The 26,941-nt window shown below is 37.3% G+C and overlaps 1 protein-coding gene across 2 annotated transcripts; it reads right to left on the reverse strand.

Annotated features, from left to right (window-relative positions):
• fign (fidgetin) lies at positions 1–26,941 on the reverse strand. 2 transcript variants are annotated; one of them, XM_005452979.3, is made up of 3 exons: positions 26,672–26,940; positions 25,792–25,826; positions 1–6,799 (listed from the first exon to the last, which is right to left on the reverse strand). In XM_005452979.3, the coding sequence occupies exons 2-3, from the start codon at positions 25,814–25,816 to the stop codon at positions 4,563–4,565; spliced, it is 2,262 nt and encodes a 753-aa protein (XP_005453036.1). In that variant the 5' UTR covers positions 25,817–25,826; positions 26,672–26,940; the 3' UTR covers positions 1–4,562. The 2 variants fall into 2 exon arrangements, with proteins under 2 accessions (XP_005453036.1, XP_005453037.1); XM_005452980.3 differs by lacking the exon at positions 25,792–25,826 and having other exon boundaries at positions 26,672–26,941.

Genomic DNA, 26,941 nt, shown 5'->3' on the forward strand with positions numbered 1-26,941 from the left:
CACAGTCTATCACACCGTTGCAAATTTAATCAAGTAAGTTTAAGTACAAAATGCATTCAGAGTTCAGGAAAAAAAGAAAACACCTTTATTCAGTATTCAATAACCTTTATGTACCTTGAAATTAAAATACATTTAAATCGACTGTACTGTAAGTATGGCAATACATACACACATATAAACATGTATGTGGTGCACTTCCGTATGTACGCTGTATATCATTAGCAAATGTACAATACATACAGCTATGTGCAAGTTTGTTTTCTGTACAGGTATATGAAAAGTAAAAATTCAGAACTTTATATTTTAATGTTATCCCTCACACTTGCATGTAGAATTGCAAGTGCACAGATATACACAATAACATGCGCACTACAACAATTCACAAAAGATTAAAGCAAGTCGTTATTTTTTAGGAAAAGAATTTGCATTGGGGGACCTTGCAAGAGACAAGGTTAATGGAAACATGATATTGTGAATATACTGAACGTCAGTACTGTATGTGCAGGTCAACGTCATCTTTGTTTTCAAGGTGCCTTTTTTTTCTGTGACTAGTTCTTGACAGCGTAAAGACAGTCTCTTTGAGGTAGACTGCTCAAATTCAAGGGCAAGCTTTTATTTTATGCATTTTTTTGTTTGTTTTAAATTTTTTTATCCACAAATGCATGACATTCAAAATGACAGGACATGAGTACTACATGTAAAATATGTAGCAATGAGGTAGAAAAGGTTATAAAGAATGCCAGACTGAAAAAACTCATGATGGAAACACCATTTTAAGTAGTTCAGCAAAATCAAATCACAGAAAAACTGAAAGATATTGAAAAAGATGATACAAGTGACTGAGAGTCAATGTGCTTATCAAAGGTTCTGCTGACATGTTGTGACTGTATACCCACCACATCACCTTCAATACTGAATGATTTGTAATAACATCTACAACATCTGAACTTTACAATGTATTTTGATAAATGTGTCTAAGTTTTCCTCATATCAGATCTTTGTCAAAGAATGTTTAGCGTTTAGCTGTCATGACAAATAAAATCATAGAAATGTAACATTGTATGTGCCTTGTGTTACATTGTGCTCTATTACACATTGTTTGGGAGACAGCTTTCTCTAAAATACATGAGAGATTACTTACATACAACTTAATTTGAGTGGACTATTCCCCCTTTCAATGTACATCTCTGCTGCTTGTGAACAGTTGATCTTTTGTACTTGTGAAATCTGTGCTTGTAAATCGTGCTCAAGGCTTCTTAGTACCTACTTGTTAAAAAAAACACAACAACAACAAGAAAAAAATACTTCTATATTCAGTCTCATATTCCAGTGTGTCATTTTCTACCAAACTCTGTAATAAACAAGTTAACCATATTTGTATTCGTCTTCCATGCAGATATGATATGCCCGTTCACTTTGATGGGGTGAGACTTGAAACTTAATATTTCACAAGCTCATGTATCTCTCAAACATTTAACACACTGTGATTCTGTAACTTAACAATGCCCAGTGAGATGGCTAGAGATTTTCCAATTATACATAAATACATCCAATGAAGGTAAATTTGCAGCTTCCTTGAAACTATTTTCATCTTATGCAGGAGAGAAAAGAGATGCTTTAATCTGAATTAAAAAAAACCCACACACATAAAAGGCAGTAAATACATGTATGTGTAAGGGCTTTTATGAGTAGCATCAACTTTTTCCAATTTCATGTGTTTGCCCTGAGCAGTGGCCGAATTTCATGTAACAGTGTGTTTTAGGATGATTTCATTTGAGAAAAATTGCATGTCACCGGTGAGTATGGCTGTTACAATTGACATAATGCTACTATTATTACTACTAGTGTACTTACAATGAATGTATGTTTAATTTTTTTTTTATAACTTCAGGGTAATTCCAGTTCCTTCAAAAGACTGGTGTTGGAAATTACCATTGGTATTACATGTAGAGGACATGGTCGATCATGACTGTATTCGTCTGTTACAAACAAACTACTGAATATAATAAATAAGTAAAAAGAGCATCAATATTCTTCATTACTCTTTCTCCAAATATGTGTAGGTCTATAAATTTCAAACTTAACAAATGCAATGATTTTGTTCCTAAGTTGATCAAAATGTGTCGGGTTTAGTTACCGTTTTACCAGTTACAATTACTTGTATGGATTTAATTAAACTGCCTAGATTACTCTTCTGTAAAGTGTTACATAGATTATATGAAACTAGAAACAGACTTTTGGTGCAGCTGGTAGATTTCTTGCTCTGTAATTGTTCTAAATGCTTTGAAAACATCCTGATATGGATCTTCGAAAATTAATGATATCTGATAGGTAGCAGTGATCATTGTGAATGTTGTCTAATAAAAGATAAAAGATAAAATATGTGCAATAGACAACAACAACAACAAAAAATGCGGTCCTTTAGTGCCTCTACACACCTACATCTACAGTGCTATCTACTTCAGTGGCATTTTTCAATGTGCGAGTGCTTTGCTTTCCTTACTACTATAAGTACATAATACATTCAATACTTTGCCAATTCAGCTATCAGATTGGCTCTTTTATTGTTGGAAATGTTGCATGGGCATGTACTGATAAATGGCAGCAAATAGTGATTGAAAACATTGTACCAGTTTAAGTGTGAAAATTATAATGAAATAAAATTAATTTACCAGACAATGCAAGACTAGCCTTCGAAAATGTCCCTAAAAGAGAATGCCACTCAATTCATGGATGTTACAGTTATAGCCTAAGAAGGAAAAGTAAACTTTAACATAATGGAATCATTTTTAAGACAAAACATGTGCAGGCTTACACACGTCTATGTTAGACACAGATTCAGGGGTCTAGCAAGGTACAGCAGCAAGATCACTGGTGAATCTTGGCTAACACAGAGCAAATTATCCTTAAGGCAAAGGCATAGTGTATCACAAACCTGACATTCAGTGGCATTCCCCTTTACGTACATCATATGGTGAGTAACAAGGTTCTTGGCAGTTATCAAAATGTAAAGCTAATAGATTTTTTTTCAGAAACTGTTTTGTTTGCTTTCAAAGGGTTTTCTAATCAAACAAGCAGAAGAGATGCTGACATTTTGCTGTCCCTATGAATTTGTCTTTCAGAGATAACAAAGAAACTGAGGTAGAAAGAAACTTGGGCTATACATAATCCTTAGGTTTCATTAATGATAAAACAGCAGCAAGATGGAATGAAATAGCTTGGGGCAGTCGTCATTCTCAACCCCAAGATGTTTGTCTACACCCTTTGTATTTCTTTCACTTCTGCATAACCACAAGCTGGGAATTTGTGTCTGCAAACTGGGAACTAAACAACAGTATCATTGTATTTGATGTAAATGAAGATTTTTTTTTCTTATGACAGCCAAAAGGGGGAAAAAATGCTCCAAACAGAAATTTCTTTAAGGCTATAATTCAAGATACACAATGATTCCATTATTTTCAAAGGCAATTGTCTGATCATAGAACAAGTTTCCATTTCAAACTAATTTCAAAGTTAAAGAATCCTAGACAAATAAATGAGAATTACTCTCAAACATTCATTGCAGGAAACTTCTCATTTTGAGGTATTAAATAGCCTTTCATGGTTAGATGATGCAATTTTATATGCAAGCCGAATGCTTGTGTATTGTGTAGTGCTTTGATACAAGCTCATGAGGTACTAGACATATCATCAACATCATCATCACTTTCCTGAGTTGTCAAATAGAGAACATCAAAAGAAAAAAATGGTAGAATTTTACATTGTGACTATTCTGATATTTTAACAAGAATTACATAGTAATTTATTGTTGAAATTGAATTCACCGTGTCAGCTTTTTTTCCAAAAAATTTAACTGTCATTTTTATTTATAGCACATCAACCAAATTTAAGTTGAGTGAAAAAAACAAACAAACATATTCTCCACCTAAACATAATGGATATACCAAAGTTATGGTAAGTAAATGACTTACACATGCATAAAATCTGTGTAAGGTAATGAACCCCAACTAAAATTATGCCAGTAAATTTAATTCAGCTCAAATTAACCACGAGTGTTCACAGAGAGCACAAAACAGACACAGCTGAAGAACACTGTTCAATAATAAAGAGAAAGCAAGGTTTTGTCACATTGTAAAGCTTTTTTTTTGTATTAGCACATTTCACCAATGAAGATTGTGAGGCAAAAAAATACAACAAAAAACTTAAACAGCACCACCTCAGGCACTTGATAGCAACTAAATCTCAAGATCAGCAGAATAGTATATATATATTTAAATATATATATATGTATATACAAAAATGTGGGGCATCTTCTCCAAGCTGTTTGAGTTGTAGTTAACACATGGATTTAGCCATATAAAGTTTTTTTCTGATTTTAACCAAAGTCTGACGCCCAGACTGATAACTTCTGTCAGAAGCCAAAAAAGGAAATTTCCTTTACTCTATATAGCATGTTCATGTCATCACTGTTTGGTTTTTGTTTTTTTCTTCCTCACTGAAGGCTAAACACTTATTTGTACTCAACAACTGGTTTTAAAGAAACTGTGTTTGATAGGTCCATTTCATTGACTACAACCAAACATTTTATTCCACTCAGTGTACATATCGAGTTCTTTTTGTGATATGCTGGGCTGGAATTTGCAAAACACATTGTCAAAGTCTTGGTAAGAGATTGGCCTCATCTGACTGGGGTGGATATTTGACAGGTCAGTACCAGGCATGCCATGGAGCGGACCTACAACAGCCTCTTGACACAGTTGGACCACATCCAGTCCTGAAAAGCCTTCTGTCCTCTGAACAAGTAGTGACATCTCTTTGTCACTAAGACAGTAGTTATGCTGTGAGAGCAACTGACTGATTATCTGATGGCGTGCAGTCCCATCAGGCAAGGGAATTAACAATCTCTTGGTAAAGTACCTCCGCAGGGACTCTGGGATCTCTTCAGGCTTACTTGTGGAGCAGACCACAAGAACATGGTCCTCAGTAGAGGTCAAAATACTGTCAAGCTGTATGAGAAGCTCAGCCTTCAGGTGATTCACAGGACTCTCCTCGCTGAGCTGGGCTGACAGCAGTAGGTCCACCTCACTGATGAAGACTACTGCTGGTTGGCGACAACGTGCCATGAGGAAAGAAGCCTGGATGATCTTGTCCCCTTCTCCCAACCACTTGGTCACCAGTGCTGAACTGCTTAATCGCAAGAAGGCAGCCCCCAGTTGGTTGGCCATGCAGCGCGCCAGAAGTGTCCTACCAGTTCCCTGAGGTCCAAATAAAAGGAGGCTCCGAGGTAACGTGGCCAGTCCGCTGAACATATCTGGCCTTAAAATGGGCCATAGTATCTCCTCTTTTATGGCTGCTTTGGCCATATCCAGACCTGCAATGTCACTCCAGTCCACTGGGGAGCCTTGCTGAAGGATTTCTGTGGTTACCAGCTCTACAAGGTTGGAATCACTATTCTTCAGCTGTTCCTCTGCAGCATGGATGGAGGAGGTAGCTGTACCTATATCAGACCCCGTTAGGGAGTGAGGGAGGTGCTGTCTGTGCTCTTCAGTTTGCTCGCTCATCATGGGAGATTCAAACTTGCTGTAGGGCTCAGTAGTTCTAAGATCACCTGCAGAGCTTTTTGTTGAGCCGTATGATGGAGGAGTTAGTGCTCTGCCAGAGTGCAAGTTAAATTTTCTTTGCTGATCAGAAGATATTGGCTGTTTAGTTGGCTTAAAAGCTAAAGATGTCGCTTCAGCATTTCTTTCAAAGCCACTGCCCCTGTTTGAGTCTGAGATGCTGCTATCTACTATTCTGTACATGGGGCTCTGTGCAGAGCGCTGTTGGTTGTAGCTGAAATTACCATAGCTTGAGTCCATATCTCCATGTCCACTCATGTAGAAAGCTTTTCGTTTTAATGAGTTGGATGTGCTGCCATTCAAAGGTGTTGGTGCAATTGGGGTATGATTATTGGACTGGTAGGTGTAGCCAGGCAATGTAGAGGGAGGGATTGGTGTAGGAGCTGCAATACCAGACGGCAGATAAGCAGAAGGAGGGGGTGCTCCCCCAGGGCTATAACCAGGGCCAACTGCAGCCTGCGAAGCATACCCTGTTGGAGGATAATTGTAGTTGGGAAGGTTTGGAGACCCAGTGTTGTAGCTCGGCACTAAACTAGGAGGAGGAGGCGGGGGAGGGGGTTGTAATAGCCCAGCGCTGTGCAAAGGAGAAGGATGTGGGGATGGGAGGGCGGGGGTACTCTGGCCGCTGTAGCTAGAATGCAGGTAGGAACCATTGTAGCTGGCAGTATATTCCTGAGAGGGGAGGCCCGAGTGGAGAGTAGTGGCTGTGTGACTTCCACAGTTACTACTGGAATAGCTAGGCTCAGACAAACTGCTGGCCACCCCTGGGGAGCTGCCTATGCTAGCTGACACATCTGTAGGGGGTAGGGCAGCTGTCATTCCAGCTTTGCTCACAGATATAACATCTGGAGCACAGTTCATTGGGTAAATCCCCTCCTGCCAGGACTCATTCTCTGACTTTCGTCCATTCATGAGTCCAGTAGTGCTATCGGAGTAGGAGCACAGCAGGGTTCTTTCATTTGGGCCTTCTAGGATCCCAGAGTACTTCTCTGCATATTTCTTAAGCAGATTGGAGGCAGTCAGCGCAGAGATGTCATCATTTGCCCACGCATACTGGTATGTTCGCTGTAAGTGCCCCCGGTAGGCCTCTACTTTGTGTGCTGGCGAGCGAGTAGTGGATGAGATGTCAAAGTGTTGCTCTGCCCATTGTGTGTGCTCTGGGGTCCACTGCATCTTTAGACCTGGATATTTCACATAGGGAAGAAATATATCAATGTAAGCACTGAATTGTGGTTTATCATCATTTAAATGCAATAATATTCTACAGTTAAATTGTAAAAATTCAAACACACTGAAGTCAATAGGTGTTTTTCTGACTATTTTGTAAGAGGAGTAAAAAAACCATAGAAAGTAAAAAAAAATATATATATTTTTTTGAACGTATGTACTAAGTACATTTTTTCAATATCAGAAATATAATTTTTAATACAACTTGCTTCATAATCGCTACATGTCTTTTATGACAGAAAACACTATCTGAATACACATCACAGACACTATGAGGATGTGGGACCTATCACTTGGTAACGGTGGTATAATCCACCCAACACAGAGCAGAGTGACACAGACATTGCAGGTCAGTCTATAATCCAACTCTCATCTGAGGCATTCTGAGACAGTTTCAAATCTGCTTGGAGGACAGCAGCAAAGCAATCTTCCTTGGCAGCGCTCTGTTGCTTTCATCACACAAACCCCTCAGCCCAGCATGAATTACATCCACATCGAGTCTGCCTACTGCTTCCTCATCGGCAGAGTGAGGATGAGGGAAAAAAAACCCAAAACCCCCCCATGCTTCACTTGTCTTTTTCTCCCCAGCCTCTCTATATAGCTTTAAAGGTTTGAATGACAGAAATAATCAAGTTAAATACTAAAGTAAATCTGCAAATAAAAGTTTTTACTCACGCTGTCATCTATTACTCAGAGATTATCAGAGGATGTACTATATCCCCAAAGAATTTAGACTACTAGAGATTACAGCTCAAGACAATCTGATAGTGTACACAGTCTCACATCTCTCATGAACACTAATCTGACCAAATGCCACAAGAAGATATGAGAGAGGATACATTCAACTCAACTGTTCCTGCCCATTAGAATGTCTGTCTTTGTTAAAGAGGCACTGTAGTGTTATACTGTATATTTCAGTAGGTTAAGTCCATACCACAGGATTTGAGCAACAATCAGCTAATGTCCAGATTATAAATGCTGTTGATTCCCTTCTGACTCCCTCCCAGCTATTTGCCCACCAGCAACTCTAGACACCAGCAGCTAATTAGCAGGATGATGCTGCACTAATTGTGTTAATTTACAAGGTTTTAGTCAAAGAGATCCATGCTATAGCTCACATGGTTGTCAGCCATCCAAGCTAATCATAAAGGAAAGAAAACCTGAGGCAAAAAGCCAATGCATAAAAATAGCATAGCCATACTGTAGTTGAATAGAAATGTTTACCAATATGCAGAAAATGACATGTAAAAACAAATCCTGTTACTATGGAGAACAGTGATAAACTTTATAATCTGAAACAATAAAATTTAAAAAAGTCATACATGTCATACCACAAAATCTTGCAAAAAGTGTATTTAATCTAATATTTCTAATATTAATGAATTTAAAATAAAGTGTCTACACTCTTGAGAATTCCAAAAATAGTCACTGACTAACACTACTGTGTTAGTCACTCATTATATTCCAGATCAACTGTTTTGCTAGGTATGTAGGTGGGTCAAATGCAAATTAAAGAGTCTGCAGAGGAAAAAATATTTTTCCATTACAGCCTGACACCCCTTTTCTTTTTTCCTCTCTGCTAATGTGTTTTCTACCATATATATATATATATATATATATATATATATATATATATATATATACATATATTATTTTTTATTTATTTTTTTCCCCTAAAGAAAATATCACATAATGAAGACCTTGTTTTGAAAGTAGCAACTGCCACTGCAGTACCCACAAGTATCATGATGATGGTCTCTGTAAAATCATTCAGTAGACTTCTTTAACACTCAAGGCACATTTTGTCAATAACAAAATTGCACGCAGCTTATTGAGTGAGCTTTTTCTATTACAGCTAATCCTCTCTGAACAATGTGCCACTTTGGACAAGCAAAGAAGTGCTTCTAGCGAAGCATACTTGAGATCACTGAACATCAAGTATTTTATAAAAAGGAGACCATTCAAGATGATCAAAATTCAACGCACTGCTAAAATAAAGTAGATTTGCACTTACAAAAAAAAAAAAGAAAAACTTACACCTAAACCTGGCTTAAATAAATGGGTATTACATACACAAGCAATAACACGACACATTCCAGTCTTAATTGGTATCACGGGGTGTCTAAATTGTTTGAATGCATCAACCAGTTTAATTATACTGACACATTTATAAACAATAGTATTTTAACGAAAATCAGAGAATGGCTTGATAAAGAACAAATGTTATGGAATGGATGATCAATGCATCCCAAGAGAAAGCATATGAATAAATACTATACATGTATAAAGACAGGCAAACAATTACACATATGGACACTAATCCATCAAGAGGCATAAATTCATGTGTACACACACATAGTAAATTAATATAATGAGCTCCTACTTTGGTTTTACATTACAACGTTGTTCTTTATTCTACCCTCATAGAAATTCAAATACAACATCCACAAGATCCTTTGTCCTTCTTTGAAATGGTATAATTACAGAGAACTCTATTAGAGGAATGTTTTCAGATAGCCTCAGGGCTTGAGCTCAAATTCCACTCATCAGCCACTCACAAATAAGGCCTTTGTTAGACTTTTCTCTGTTTGTTAATTCATTGGTCTCAATAATCCTCTATGGCATATTTAAGATGATCATTGTAAGTAAACATTTGTATTGAAAATGTATCCAATTCTGGAGTTATTTAGTTCATAAGACGTCTGACTGACCCAATGATAAAAGCAAGAATTATCTGATAAAACACATAATTGTCCTGCACAAAATAATATAGAACAATTTAAGTTATACATTATAAATAAAATATCATCAGAGAAGATCAGAAAATACATTCGGCATGTTATGCCATGCTGCGTTATGGTGTTTAATTTCAAGTTGAGTGATCATCATCGATGAAACAGAGATGCTGACCTTTTTGGGAACTATTAATCTGGTAGCCTAGGCCGTTTTTAAGCAAACAAGAGTGGGCCTCCACTCTGTCCATCCAATTTCCTAGTGCGTAAATTGGACCACCGCTTGCACAATTCTCTATTCATTACTGTGCTGCTGAAAGGAAGCACAGAGGTGGCAGAGTGGTTTTCTTTTCCTTTTTCTGTCTATGTGTGTGAGTGTGAGCGAGAGAGAGAAAGCAAAATGCCTTCCAGGAGGGTTCCCAAGCATAAAGAGCTGGACTTTCCTTCCTCTTTTTGGGTTTGGGGGAGGGGAAATCAGGGGGTTGGGGAGGTGGGGGGTGAAAGCTGTCGTAATTGAAACGCAGCCTAATCAGACTCATTACCATTTTTACCAATTTGCACCACCAAAGATGCTTATTAGGTAACTGTGTTTAATAAGCCGCTCTTTAGAAAACTAACTGTAATGAGCTCTTTAAAGTCAAACTTGAGTGTGATTATGCACTGGAAGTGTTTTGCAGAGCTAAAGCAGACTGGTACATTTAGTCATGTACAATGTCATAATTAAGCTGCACAAACTCTGCACTTCACACCACACAATAGTCCCAGCTGAGGCAGTAGACATGCTGAAAAGTATTTATAATTACTGATCATTACAACCCTGGGGTTTTCATCGCTGGACGTAAACATAATTATGGGAGCTTTTGCTTTTATTCTGCACACAGAGCTCTCTACTTGACAAGCGTGAAAATATTGCAGACAGACAGTAATTATGTTTATAAATAAAAACAAGCTGATATTCATATTCAAATTCACTGGAGATATTCTAAGTAGGGGTGGGGCAAAACATTCTAATACAATGTGAAATGGTAATCGGTATAGCTACAGTCATTCATCTCACATATCAAGTTAAGACTATTTAAACTCAATTTAGAGCTCCATGTAGCAGTAGCTCCAATCTTTGGATGGCAGGGTGCCATTTAACCCCTCATTTAGAACCGATATGCCTTCCTCAGTCACCGTCTTTTCCGCAGCTACTGCCTATACATTTCAGTCTGTCCATCCATAGTAGCAAATTACTACAGGTCTCCAGACTATCAAAGTCAAATGATGCCATATGATTCTAGTCTACTCCAAACTTAAAAGGAGGAAAATGACTGTACAATGCGCTAATAGTATGTTTATGGCGCCTTTTGAAAGGGTGTTTTTATAATCACAATAATACAGGAAGAAATCAGCTTGAAACCCATTGCAACAGAGCAAGCACCATTTCAAAGTATCAAACAGGAAAACATGTCTGACTTTAGCCTGAGCACATGTATTAACATTATCTATCTAAAACTACCCAATGCTGAGCCATTTGCACAGTTCAGGTAACTAGAAACAATGTAATTTATCAATGAACCAGCTGATTTTATAGATTAACAATGAATGACATAATTTATGTCTATTAGAATATTACATAATATATTATATCTCCTGTCAAAATAAAAAAAAATAATGGAAAAAAAACAGGTTTAAAGGAGGATTTTTAAAATTCACATTTTATTATTTATTATAGTACTTTTTATCCATTTATTATTGTACTTAACTGGGTTGTTTCTGGAATGTCAAAAAAAAGACACTGACACTGAAAATTTAAAGAAAATGTACTGAATCGTGTTAAGAATCTAATTTTAAAAGGAAATAAAAATGTAGAAACGTCTTCCACACAAAAAGTTTTGCAAATTAAGTTTTTTTAATTACTGAAATTAATTTAATATTGATTACAAAATGTGGTAATTGAAATTACTAGGGCAAGTTGTCTTATGAGCTGGTCAGTAATTCAAACAGCTACCCTAACTTCACATGAAATAGTCTTTATTAACAAGAATTAAGAATTAATGTAATGTGGATAACACAGACACACACACACAGACACACACACACCTACACACACGCACACACAAAACAAGTTGCCATAATTCAAATTGCAAATTTCTTTAAATAGGAGTAGTAGCATTTAAGAAAATTTAACTTGTGTGATTTAATTTCAGTCACGTATTATTCAGATAAATTAAGTACAAAGATATAAAACACTTCAGTTTGCTTAGTGAAAAACATTTAATGCATCCAGGACATTTAACTTGAAATACTTTATAAAGGCCGGCAATGAGAACTCAAAGAAATTAAAACTTTAACATAATGCCACAAATCAGGATCCAGTTGGTGAAGTAATATATAAATATGGTATCAAGAATACATTTCATATATAAATTAATTATGCCATTATTATAACTTATGGGACAAACAATTCTTTCTCATACATGTCTGCCTACATCTAATATGAAATTTAGAGGTACAAGATTAGTTAACATTTTCTTAGTTTAGAAATTGCACAAAGACTTCTCTAGGCTTTTTTTTCTTTCATAATTTAGTTTTCTATTGACCTTGTCACTGCTAGTTCCTCCCGGGAAGGGCAGCAAACAGACAGCTTACCTCCTTCACACATAACTACAAAGTCATCTTTTTCTTTGCACCTGCAAAAAGGGCACTTCACCAAAGGCTTAACACACACACTAAATTCATTTTACTCCATAAGATCTCAGTCCACTCTGTTCAGGCATCCTCACCTACCACAAAGAGTTTGTTGCGCATCATCATCATCATCCCTCACTGGCGTCCCACATGTAATCACTGCCTATCGTGAAAACACATAACCAAACTGCATGTACTATTCCCCCCACTGAGTGACATTGTCTGTGGTGGGCAAAATAGCATGTGGCCTTGAATAGGAATTCACCCAAAACAATAAGATCCATCCATTTTCTTGATCGCTTGTACAGCTTAGGTTTGTGGGAAGCCTGGAGCCTGTCCTTGCTGTCACAGGCGGGGTACACCCTGGACAGGTCATCGGTCCATTAGAGGCCTAACATAGAGAGACAGACAGCCACACATCTACACACCAACTCACTTGTATTAGCTAGTGTAGAGATGACTGTCTGCTAAGATTACTTGGAATTAAGACTGTCATTACAAGTAGATTTTAATTAATAAAACCTTCAAATGTAGAATTTTTGTAACTTATCAAAACTATTTTATGTCTGACAATTTCTAAATTGCAAAGTCATGTGGTGCACCAAAGCAAACCCTCTTTTGGACTATTGCTAGGTCCAAGTCTGCATGTTTTGCACCCCTAATCTAATGGACTGGTTGCTTATTAGGTTTTTACATAAGATTATGGGATTACCATTATGAGCCAGGCATGTTAGCTAAATTATCTAAAAAACTGGACTATTTTGCAGAGATATAAACTAGTTGAACAAATTTGAGGCATACTACCTGTCTTTAAAGTCATACATAATATTTAATTAAAAAAATGCTATTGTTGCCAGGCATAAAATTACCATTATGATACTAGTAGACCACCTATCAATAGTCATCACTACAGTAATAGCTTAACCAAAGTGGCCTCAATAGTTGCAATCACCATTACTGAGGTAGCATTCATTGTATGTTACTAACACTAAAGCAGACTAAAAATGAGATCTTTCTCAATCGCTGTTATAATTAATAGTAAATTTGTCGCTTACAACAAAATCACCGTTGTTGTGATTTGGCACTATATAAATAAAATTGAACTAAACTGAACTAAGTCTAGACCTTCAAATCTGTCCATTCCATTACTCATTTGGGATCATGACATGGAACAGCGGTTTCTTAATCATGTATCTAGTGGTCTGGTGAGGGCTTTTAACACATTTTTTGTCTTTACAGCTACAGTTCAAACAGCCAGTGCTCACTTGATGTTTTTATTACCGAGGCATGCAGCAAAACAAATGGAAGAAGACCTTGTACCATCTTTACTTCCAGGAAATATTGAAAATGCCAGCAAAACTGGGCAATTTTGGGCATGGTCAGTTATGGATTTCAAAAACAAAAAGATTTTATATAAGTGCTTATGTATCACTTTAACAGCATTAGACAAAGCAATTATTAGCGGAGCAAGAGTTTGTACTTCATGGGATCTGAGTAAATGGATGGATCAACAAAACAATTAAAGTAGACTGTTGGATTTTTTCTGCTTTGAACCAGAATTCAAAGCTTCTTTTGAATACATGTTTATAACTATAAAATAACTAACTTATAACTATAAAAAAGGTCAATAATGTCATCTGTTCTGTATTCCTGCTTACATGGCATGATGACATAATCGTCACATGTTTATCTTTATTCAGTGTAAATCTCTATAATTTTGAAATTCAAATCTAAAAGCATAATGCATTTTTGCTATGTACTCTGAATATTAGCTCTAGGGTAACATGTATTCCACATATTTCTTTGCAATTCAGTAAATCATAGGTTGAGAAAATCTCTGAGCTGTCATTTCTTTGTCTAAATGATGCTCATTAAACCATAAGTCTTCAGGCCAAGAAGCCCCTGAGGCTACATCTTCCATTACTACCCTAAGTATAGCCAAATCCACACATATGCTAAACTAACAGCCCTCCATGCACAAGTAAAACTTGTACAGTGAATATAACTAAGACAATTACAGGAGAGAGCCTTCACAGTGTTCTGTAGTGCATAATACTGATGAATACTCAAATGGCTTGTTAGTCAAAAGAACACAGTCATTGAACTCAAGCACTGGGTGAAGCTTGTTTAACCATAGAGCACACATACAGTAGAAGCAGTGATCTTGCAAGCCTATATGAACTTGGCTACTCCACTCCTCAAGGGATCACTTACACACTTCAAAAGAGAAGAGAGGCAGATTGTGACCTTGCTACAAGAAGGCTCATTGACCAAAAGCTATTCAGTAACATTTTCATTCCCCAAAGTCCTGTTACCCCAAGGAACTCCCCAGTCAAAGAGGAACAAGTGTATGGAAAAAAGCAAACAGGAAGGTGTAAATTTGGGTTATTTATTTATTAGCTTGTTTTCTTGTTTCTGGGATTTTTATCACTTGTACTTTACTGTAAGGTATTAAATTGGTCTCGCCGAAAACCTGCTACTTGAATTACAAACCAACAAGCTAAGCACCTTTGGAAATTAACAGATTATCTTGTTCACTGGTCCAGTTCACAACTGTGATTGCTTTCCACTTCCAAATATTAGGCTTTTAGCTATATTAACCTGGTTAAGACATCAATGCAATGACATTATTAAAAAAAGGTCATTGTTCCCAATGTTGAGGCACAAATCAGAATTGTTTTTTGTTTTCCTTTTGATCAAATGCCAAATGACTGACACAATCAGTTGGAGTATTTGAACCATTCATTTGATGGCCGCTGTTTCAAATCGCTAGACTGCCAATGGAGAGACATCCATTTTTATATATTATTGGTAAAAAACAAAACAAAAAACAAACAAAAAAACCAAACAAAAAATCAAAACCCTAAAACAAATCAAAAAAGGAGCAACAAAACGTATTTAAATTTGCCCCAAGTCATTCCCTACAGAATTCAATCCAAAAGCACTTATGGAAAAGGAAATGTGCCGTTATTTTTGCATACACTAGAAATCCAAGGCCATCTGTTGTTCTATTTACCATTTCTTACACATTAAAGTGATTAAAAGTTCAAATTGAACTCTAATTGAAAATACCCAAGTGAACAGAAAAAGGATGTTTGCCTGTAACTGCTGTCAGCCTTTCGCTGAAGCATTCTGAAGCATTCTGTGATATCGACTGCAAGTCTCAAAGAAGGTCACTTCTCCAACACAGGCCAGACAAAAGGTGAAATGAGACAACTGAAGCAATCTTAGGTCAATATGAAATAGAAATCTCTCAGCTATACTGTAATAAAGTTACTGAAGTGAAGTAGTGAAGGGGAACTTTTACAAGGAAAGAGCTGTCCAGGAGATTGGTTCGCCCACTGGCAAACAATGGCTTCTACTGTAAGAGCTAAGGTGGCATGGTGAGCACAGTACCCTGGAAATGCAATAGGACATTTGTTTTTAAAAGTGTGTTTAAATTCAAATGGAATTTAGAAGTTTTATGCAAGTGATGAAAGCAATGCTCTGGAAAAAAAGGGTGTAAATCTTTTAATATTCCACTGTAGTGGTTTTAAAGTGACAAACCAAGAATACCTGCTTAGATCAGCACTTATTGCAGCTGCACCGTAAAAACAATTTCAATGACAGTATAGGAGACATTTTGTTCAGTGTTTTATACAAATAACTTTAATATGACTGTTATATTTAAATATTGGTAACATTTACAGTGATGTGAGGGAGGATACCAACATCTTTCACTTAACAGCAAACAAATATTGCAACAAGCAAAACATAAAGACACTGACAACTTTATGAAGTATCCATTCCTCCTTATAGAGTTCAGAACTTGAAACGTGAAAAATAAAAGACAGCACAACTATATTTATCTTCAAGCATATTCAGTTTAGATTATATACACAAACACCTGTTGTGAAATATGCAGAGACACTGAGTGAACCTGATTTTCAACCTGCCCTTTGATGCACAGTGTTCTCCAACATACTTCCAGAATAAAATTCTATGACTTGTTCATAACCAGAGTTTTGTAAGTTTTCGAGCTGGCCTTGACACGACCTCTTTAAGTAATCCAATGTGAAACAAATGAAAAAGGAAGAACTTTTTTAAAAAAATCAAGTGAAGAAAATAGTTATTTTTTAAAATCCGATATCAATTTAGAAAACACCTAAAATCCTTTTGCTGCCAGATCTCTGGATTGTTTGTTATGTGTTAGGGTTTCTCCATAAAGCAGGATCATATTTCGTCAAATCACATTTTTAAATCTTCTTGCTTTAATATAAAAATCAATTTAGAAAAAAAACATTTTGATATAATTTTTGCATGTGACAATAGCAGGATAATATGACTTTCGACATAAGGTAACGTTACGGAAAACGCATTTTGGATTATTGAAAAAGTCCATATTAGCATTCATTTTGTGTCTCTGTACAGTACATATCATCATTTAAAATTCCCATTACAATGGTACTACGGAAATTTCATGACATCAAATGAAGTTCAGCCCTGTAAAACTCAAAATCATGAAATTATTTTATAGGGCTTAGACGTTTATAATAGGGTTTAAATTCCAGATATCTGTGGTTGGAAAAAATGCTTATCTTCTGTATAGATGACTGTTGCAACTATATCCATGCTTAAGAAGGGTAATAGTGTAGTGTAATTCTAATACTTTAATTTTTACAAATGGCAGAAATGAGTGAGGCAGTATAGTGCAAGCAATTGTAAACCAGTGAAAGTGGGAGATGGGGAGCCTTCAGAGTGTTTTGACATAAATGAGACATGAATGCAGAAAGGGATGTGAAATGAGAATTATTCCAGAGCATTCCTTAATAGATTATGAAATGAAGGAAAGAAAAAAGGTCAATTTGTGTCACAAAGCAACTGTGAAAAATAAATGAGGTAATTAATAGAAATTGAGAGGTGCGCATTAAAAATATTTCTACATTTTCTTTGTTCGACTAACACTTTTCAAGGGTTATAAATCCATTCCTTGAGAAAGTTCAGAGATGTGAATTATACACTACAATGCGTTAAGTATCACAAACAGGATAAACAGACACAAAGATCTCCAGCATTTCATTATGTCGACTTAATATGCGGTTCTTTATACCGTTTAAAATAATGATTGTTCTGCATTGTGCTGTATTCGCATGTTCAGAGTTCAACCAATTTAAAGCTAATTAATTAGACACAATTCTATTAAGAAACAAATCCCACTCATCAATATACACAACCTAGGGTCACCCATTGCTCAAATGCGAATTGGGTCTTTGGACCACACGGACTAGAGAATAGCACAATAGCACTATTATATCTCACAATAAACAGTTTGGCATGGATATATTCGATGGAGCACGAACTCATCAGTGCTGATGGATTTTACTTCCCTTGACAGAAAGCAGAACCGTCGCTTGGACATATAGCTTTCTCTCCAATGGTCACTGTAAGGAAATTGGCGATGAGTTTGATATCCAAGCTAACAAATGGCCGTGTCTTACTATATACATAACACAGCAGCACTGTGCTTTATGTTATTCATCATCAAATATTGAGAGACAACTGTTCGTCCCTCTGCTATTGTAAACATGTGCAAAGATTCTTCCTGCAATGAGCCAAACTACACAAAGAGCATTAAATTTAAAAAGACAGAAAGCAATTAATTAATTGAATTAATGTTAATTCGAGTTATACACCTTAATTAATTTGTACACATTGTTATAATGTGTCTGAATTTAGCAAAGATGGGTGACTAAAAGTCTTTTCAAAAAATACTGAGGATATATTCAATAATCTGTCTTTTGTTCTTAGGTTTTTCTTAACAACTATTGTGTCCTAAAATATAGTTAATCTGATTTATGTTGATACAACCACAAAAAAACTAAACAAACAAACAACAAACAGCTTTGATTGTTAAATGTTCTCTGCTTTTGCCCATCGCCCATGTGCTGCTTGTTCTATTACAATGAATGTTTGAAAGAGGAAAGTAGGCACAAGTCCTTCTGGCAGAAATGTGCAATAAAAAAACATTTACTCCTCTGTTTATTTGTTTTATTTTTGTTTGTTTTTTTCTTTTTTTTCCTTTTTTGCAGGTTTATGTGTGGATAGTTAAATAAATCTGCCTCTGGCTAGTATGAGCTCCCATGATGAATGGTGCACAGAGTGAACATACAGTAAAGTATACTGGTCCACTTTGTAGAAGGCAGATTGTACAGCCGTGCTCATTTGGGTATGCATGAAATAACAATACTCTACTGGGAGCATTCTAACTTTCAAACACTTGGGGTCAACTACACGAGCAGATTCCACATGTGCAGCCTGTGGCCACTGAGGTCTGGAATCTACCTCCCTCCTGGCTGGGTGACGTTGCATGTTCTATTTCAAGACCGAGGGTTGAAGTGAGGCTGCAGGGAGTGTAACACTGACCCATATGACCTGTGGCCTAGAAAAGCTGCCTGAAGCTCTGCACACTAAAAACTCCTCACTCCTTTGCTACAGCTTTTCAAAGGCAAACAAAACCTTTGCACATAGCATGTGTCTTTTCATGCCAAATGATTTGCATCCTTTTTATTCACATCTTTGAACTGTTGTCACTGTATTCCGCACTGTTGTGGAGCCTGATGCTCACTCTCTGAGGTCTCAAGTGGGAAGAAAGAGAGGAAGCCAAAGCAAAACTGCTTTACTTTCAGGCTCAGTGTCTACAGGCCACATGTCTCCAGTCATCTGTCACTAGTTTACATACATACTATGACACTTCCTCTCTCTGTGGGAACCCGTTGTCACCACTTGGCCGCCAGCAGAGGCTGACTGGGTGCTAGATGGGTCTCCCCCAGGTACCTCTAGGGAGCCACATTAGGCCTAACTGACAGACTGACAGGCGCGCGTGCACACATACACACACACACACACGCATACACACATACAGTCCATCCCTTCCCCAAAACACTCCCTCCTCCTACAGTACACCAGCTCGCATGCTCCCAAGGCATGGCACACTTTGCATGAAGCAGTGACTTTGCTTTACATCAATTTTTTCAGACATAAAATTATTTTTTCACCCCTCTAGCCTCTCCATGCTACATGGAAGTTTTGAAATGAATAATGGAAACAACAGAGCTGAAGACTCATGGGATCCATTTAAAGATGTGGGAGAGGCGATGCAGTCAGGGGCTTGTGCTGCAGAAACATCACGCTCCAAGTAAATGAATTTACTATTGTTCCGTACCATATAGAAATGCTGCGTGCAGGTCGGATAAAGCCAACAATGATATAATAATATATTTTCCTTCCAAAGGACACCATTAGAGTAAAACTATATCAATAAAAAAACACTTCAAACTGATATTTCCACCAAGTAAAAAGATAATCTGTGACTTGGATCCAGTGCAGCAAACGCCGTCTAAAAGTATGAAACCATTCTGCCGTCTACAGTTACAAGACTATACTACAAGCAGGTATCACAAACAGAACACAAGGTTTCCTTTACTGACAGCAACATCCTAGACAGACAAACGGACAAATGGCTTGATTTCCGTTGCGAAAGTGGGAGTTTCAACTATGTTTAGCTATTCTCAGCGAAACCTTCGTTTGGCATTTCCACCTTGCCTCCCCAGATACTTGCGGTGGAAGCGAGCAAGCGAGTGTGGGGCAGTCCACTATAACAGCTATTTTAGAGCATGCAAAGTCAACACGACTCCCTGAGGTGATTTCCTGATAATGAACACAAAAGAAGTGTCAGCCCTCATAAAGCTCAGTGATGATGCTGAACTCTCGAACGTTCATTTCTTGCGCTCCTTCGTCTCCTGATTTAAATTAATCTAATACCAGGCGGACTCTAAGAGGGACTGTCAAATAGGCCATATGCAAGACAACAAGGCTTTCCGGGACTATTCACTTAAGAGTTAGAAACAGCTTTATGAATTTAACTTATCTACATTTATTATTAAACAATAGTCACACAACGAGTATTTCTTTTCTTTCTTTCCCCACGTATCCAGTCTTCCCGATTTACTTCTGCGCAGACTGCTGTGGTCACACTACAGTGTCACTGCAGACACCTGCTGCCTTTGCCGCAGCCTGACACCTTAAACCTTCATGGCAGCATATACTCAACCTTCTATCCCCCCTTCCCCTTCCCTCCACTCATCCTCATCTCCCTCCTCTCCACATCATCAGGCAAACTTCAACGCACGCTCTCGACCCTGGCACTCAAGGCTCCCTCTGCTAGCTCCTGGCACAATGCCAGCCCGGCAGCCACCGGACTCCACGGAGGATGAATGAGTCGCTAAGAACTTTAAGGAAACCACTGATAGCTCACATCTCATCTGATCATCGTTTTAGCTAAATGCCTCAAATTGATATCTGAGACAATTAGCCTGAGGTGTGATGAAAAAAAAAAAAACAGTAAAAAAAGACGAACTTTTATATTCAGAGCGAATATGTGCATGCTCTTGAATATAAATTTTGAAGTTAATACAAGGATGTATTCCAGTCTATGAATTGTAACACTATTATATTGTCATTATGACAATTGCAAAGTAAAATGGTTTTGACACATTGTTAGTCCGTGAGAGAAATGTATTTAAAATGACTTTAAAAAAAGAAATCCAAATTAAATTTAGAGCAAGCTACATTTAGAATCACAGTAGAAGGATCAAAGCCAGTCAGCTGTTATCACAATTAAATATTGATTAGGACAAGCCAACACCAAGACAATTTACATAAAAGAAGTAGGGTATTTACCACTAGGAATAACCTATAATGAGTCTGACAAACGTGGTGAAATGAAATAGTATTTAAGGTTGTCTAGTTGCATGGGCTTTCAGTGGAATCAGTAGAATGATGGCCTCGATTACCAGTTTAATCAGACACTGGTTTGTGAGAACACAAGTGGAATTTCAATACAGCAAAAATATTGAGTTTTTTTCTTATCCTCTAGTGAAAGGCTTGCTCCTCTTTCACAATAAAAAAAACCTCCCCAACAGCAAGCACAAAAAAGAAAACACCTTGGAAGAAGGACAGGAACAAACACCACTCTTCACCAAGGTTATTCAGTGATAAGCAACAGTACTCAGGCCCACAATGACAGCTCAGAGTGCCAGCTATTTTCAAAAGTCATGGAATTGTAGATTTTGTTAATCATACTCCTTGAGTGCTGGGTATTCACTGCCTCTGAGTAGCAGTAAATTATCTGGCTAAAGAAATAATTTAAAGTTATGGAAGCAGATTCAGTCATAAGGACATAATGTTGTTATTTCTCAGAAATGAATAACATCCTCGAGCTGTCATCTAGAGTTGTCTGCTGCCTCTTCATTCAGACCTTGCTCATAAAGCACCTGAATGACATTCTCAGTCAATCAATTATAATTTGTATTATAAATGTAATTATAAAACACTTTTAAAGAGATGTAAAGAAAGCTACATTAACAGATGAAAAATGTGGGAAAGCAACAGTTCTCTTTGCAAGACGCAGACACTATTCAGAAAGAGCCACAAAACAGTCTGGGCAGAAACCAAATCTTTTTGGTCAGTTAGAAATAAAGAATTTTGCATGACTAATTAAAATGTAAACAGTGTAATGAGGACATCAGTGATTTAGGCAAACGTCTCTGTGGCTGCCACTGGGGGTATGATAATTACAGAGGCAAATCTATGAATGCACATGAATCTCCTACAAGTCCAGATTAAAAGCCTTAGTGCTAAACCTAGTTTAGTACACCTGGGAATTGTCTATTCTAGCCAATCCCCAACAGGCGCTGAACTGCCTTCTCTTCTTATGAGTGCAGAGACACCTCATGTGAAGGAGATGAAACAAAGCCCTTGTTTCAGTGTGCTGGAAATGAGAAGAACAAGGACTTTAAGGCAACAAATGCTATACTGTGTAAATAAGATGCCTGGCAATGAGGGCCTAAACAAACCTGCCCTTGCAGCGTACCCTATGAAAGTGTTGCCATTATAATTATCCATTTGCTGAATCCTAAGCTCTGTAATCATATTATGCTTTATGGTATGGATCGTAATGATATTATAGCATGTATATGTGAGGGACCAGTATCTTTAAAGATAGAACAGGACACCGTGTCCATCCTCAAACTGGTCCTCAACATACACAAAGAAAAACAGGCTGGCTGACCTGCAAGCACACAGACACACAAAAGCGCCACTGCACATTTTTTTTTTTGACTGAAAAAATAAAACAAGCCTCAATAAACAAAGGAACTCTAAAGGGCCATTTAAATTACAGACAGTAGTAAAGCAGACTCTAAATATCTGTCTGCTCTTTAATATAAAGCCAGCATTGTTTTATCAATTACTACCTGTTAAACTAAATTAATGTCAGAGTATTTTGTTAGAATTAGAAAAAAATGTGACAGGCCCGTAGCTAGGAGACATATGAAGGGTAAGTACAAGCAGCCAATAGTAGGCACATGCATTTTAGAAAATGTCTATGCCATATGCTGTCACTCAGAGGGAAAAAAAAAACAAGTCTGAGCAGACAGTCACTGTGTCTAAATGAGATGGTAGGAGGAGGAGGAGGGAAGAGAGAGGGAGGATGTCAAGGATTCACGGTCCTTCATCTTTGCAGTAGAGCAAACACGTCCCTCAGTATAGCAACAGACAGCTGCCTCCACCTTCTAATGCAGTCCAACTTAAATCACTGCAAGAATTGTCAGTGTAGAGTGAAACACACACAGATAACATAGCAAGCTGCCATAAGGGAAACGACAGAGATGTGGATACAAGTGAGGAGACGAACAGAGAAAGAGACAAAGAGAGAGGAGGGGGAACATGTTAAAGATTGGAGGGGTTTTTTTCTGTCCCTTTGGCTTGAGTCTTACTCCGTTGGGGACTCCCTTGCTTTTTATATGAAAAACAGGAAAGACACCACTTAACATATTTTCTGAAAGATGACAATCCTGCACTGATCTGGTACAACACACTGTAGTCAAGGGGCTGAATGGGATTTCATCTAGTTACCGACAAATAGATCAGTCTGTAAAGATGAGCATTTCATCTATTTACAAAAGCCCTGCAGACATCCCACGGGGTGTTTACAGAGAGTCAGCTCAAGGTATTCAGGAGCTGGCTTTAATTGTTGTGATTAGTACATATATAAAGTGTCAGTTCCACCGCACACCACTTCCCTAAGGTAACAGCTTAAGCCGTGCTGTCAATTTTAGTGATCACTAGTAATGTTACACACTTTAGATTATAGACAGAACATTTAGAGATTTAGAGAAGCTAAATTGATTCACAAGGACAAGATGCATTCACAAGATGCACACTCATAATTATTTTTTGCTTTATGTTTGTGTACTTATATTACTTAATTATAGATGTACTCAACAAGAAATCAAGAAATCACCTGTTGTTTTAATTTGTTTACACTGTATTTCAGGAAACCTGTTTAGATTTATGTGACGCTAATAGCACATATAAAGAAGCAGCAGTAAAATAAGCAAGAAAAAAAAAGGCGAAATATCCAAATTGTTTTTAAAGTATGATTAAAAAAAACTAACATTTTATTACATTGCACTGCAGTGTGGAAAATAAATGTATTTCTTTGACCACCATTAGCAAGGAATCCCTTTGTCAGTATTTCTATATCCTTCTGTCACAAAGTACATGCAGTGTTTTTTAGTTGACTTCATGCAACTTCTTGTTATTCTTTGCACTCACTCTTAAAAGTGTGAACATGTGTGACATAAGGTAAAGTAGGTGATGAAAACAGGAGTCAAAACTGAGACTTGTGTCAAACAGCAGCTTAGGTTGTTATCATAAGTGCTATCCTATCAGAAATAAACAGAGCTGTCAGCTTCTTTTCCATGCACAACAGAGGTGTCTGGGGTTAAGTAAGGATCTGCAAGAATCGGCTAACACGCTGCAGGAGCTCATACATGGAACCCTTCCAGAGTTTGAATTCTGATAAGTATGCTCAGGGCGAGTAAGAAGGCCATTTTGTGTGTACAAATACTGAAAATTTATCAAGATAAAACCATAAACCCACCTCTGAAGTCTTAACATCCACAAAAATTATACTGTAGGTGTAAACCTCCAGGAAAATGCATTTGTTGCGATATATATATATTTTTAAATTGTCAGTTAAATTACACAAGTCTATCATTTGAAATCATACATTTAAAGATCGTATACACTGTACATGACATTTAGATTACAAGCTCTGGCTACAGATTAAATAAAATATATTTTTTAATGTTTAAAACAAAGTGTAGTCTCAGCCAGTGTGCACGTCAGAGAAGCTCAGACCAAAAGTCTGCAATAAAAATACCTACCACACATGCACAGGGGTATAAATATGAAAAACATTAAAAAAAAAAATCAAACCGACAAAATTAATACCCACTTTAAAAAAAACACATTACAACCAAACACTCAAACATAATGAACGTGGCGGTAATGTACATTTTTTCCACTGAGTGACGGATGCTGGAATGCTGTTATTTTTGAAGAGGAATGAAAACATACTTCAGCTCACTGCTGATGATGTTAATTTCCTCTCAAAGCAAAACATGCAAATGAAATGTGCGAACACAATTAAGTAAATTGTTCTATGGAGGTGGAAAAGGTTCACTTAGGACAAAGTGTTTGCAAAAGAGAGAAAGCACACAACTTGTTACTTCACTGACTTTGCGTCCATTTACTGGCTTTTCACAAATCATTTCCACTTTATCGTAAATGACAGCATTTTTTTTATACATTGCTTGTGAACTAATTTGTGAGGAAATACGATATCGTTTCACCTGTAGGTCTTTTTGGATTGTGACAGCTAAAGATAAAAGCAGTGTGTGTTTTCCTTAAACTTAGATTACTTGGGTTATCTCATCAGGTGTTTTGTAATGTTGAAACAAGACAGCAAGCTTGTATTACCAGTAGTTTTGTTGTATAAATTATTTTAGATCATGCTTCATAACAATAGTATATTTGTGATGCAACCTGATTACTGTGGAACCATGATAATATATTTATGTCCTAACAACTCTAAAGACACCCTTTAATTCAATGCCATGTCATAAATCTGAAAATAAACTATGTTTAAAAAATGCAATTTTCTAGAAAAATCTTTATGGGCAAATATTTCTATTTATGGTTAAACTATACTATAAAATCAGACTCCATATAAAAATTGCTGGTAGGTTTGAAATGAGAGCTCTTAATACTAATTTGTAACCCTAACAAAAGAAGTCAAATTGTTAGAGTTATGCATGCAAGGAAATGAAAGCAGGGAAAGGACAAAGAAAAATGAAAACTGGACATCAAGTATGTCAATTACAGAAACCAAACCAATTAAAATGGGGGCAAATTTCTTAACCTACACAAGGCACTTTGAACTTAATTGATAATGCCACTTGTACAAAATTAATATCACAATGTGCCCTCGTCTATGATCTACAGTCATGAAATTATTTAACCTAAATCAAGTAAACTTCTGAAGATGAACCAGGCATGCACAAAGAAAAACACACATATTTACTGCAATGGAAGCCTTTTTTCAAATATGACAATTAAAAATAATAATTTTAAAGATAATTACAAATTGAACATACCATATATACTGGTGCTAGTGATCATGTCTTCAAGCCTAAAAACAAGAGGAGAGGGAAAACAGCAGAAACGGAATTTTCACGAGGAGGAATTCCAAAGGTTGCTTCTCATTACAGCCACTTTTTGCTCAGCTATCGGATTTCACAACTTTCAAAACGCACGGTCCCCTTTTCTTCCTGTAGGTATTCATTTAGAGCGTATAATTAAGAATAAGAAAAACGAAGAAGAACGCATCGTGCGACTCATATTTTCAAAGCAAAAAAAAGAAAAGAAAAAAAAGAAAAAGCCCTGGAAGGAGACGCAAAAGCCACACAGGCACGGCTGGAGGCTGTCACTTCTTGCGCGAGTTGAAACAAGAGAATAGGAAGCATGTGAGAGACTGTGGATGACACAAAACACACATTCTTCATGCCGCCCATTAGAGGAAGAGGCTAAACCAGCGTGATGCCCCCTCCCTTTACTTTTAAAATAGATTACTTGCCAGCAGTTGTCCCACTAAGCGCGCAATGACAACCCATCTATTAACCACCCGCCTGCGGTTATCGCGGCAAGTTTTATTCAGGCTGACATGCAAAAACTTCTCGTTGCAGGGAAGTTATTTTGGAGACTGGATTCAGCCGTGCGTGTAACCTTCGCTTCACACAACGGAGTGTTACACGTTAATTGTAAAGTCGCTTTCCAACTTCATAATCTTCTTTTGGTATTTTCTAAAGCAGCGGCCGGTAATTTTGCTTCGATGAACGCAGAATGACTGGCCACAGACTGCGCTGCAGCTCTGTGATGCGCGACACCGTCTCTCTCGCTGCGAGCATTTGTGCGTGCAGAGCTGCTCCGTTTCTCTTTTTAATTGTTCGCATCACTGAGAGACATAACAGGACTTACCTGTGTAGGTGACAGGGCAGCGTCAGGGTTTATAGTACCATCGATCCAGTGAGTGTGCAGATGAATGGCTCGCTGGGGTTAAGCGTGGCTGCTCACGATTTGAAACCATTCCAAGTTAGTGAGGTGAAGACTGACCACAGCCTCTGCCATGTTGGAATTCCAAACCCTGGACAGCTGCTCCACTGACTGAAGGCAGTACGCTGCACACTGCGCATGTTCTGTCCGGCGAGAGCCAAATTCAAAGAGAATGAGCCTTAATGAGCAGCAGTT

The sequence above is a fragment of the Oreochromis niloticus genome, linkage group LG16, assembly GCF_001858045.2.
Source record: "Oreochromis niloticus isolate F11D_XX linkage group LG16, O_niloticus_UMD_NMBU, whole genome shotgun sequence".
Classification (NCBI taxonomy): domain Eukaryota; kingdom Metazoa; phylum Chordata; class Actinopteri; order Cichliformes; family Cichlidae; genus Oreochromis; species Oreochromis niloticus.

Excerpts from the sequence above, each read along its gene's own strand:
- fign (XM_005452979.3), bottom strand. The coding sequence starts at position 25,816 with ATGATCACTAGCACCAGTATATATG. Across the intron at positions 6,800-25,791 it reads CACTAGCACCAGTATATATG|GTCTAAAGATGCAGTGGACC; the intron begins GTATGTTCAATT and ends TGAAATATCCAG.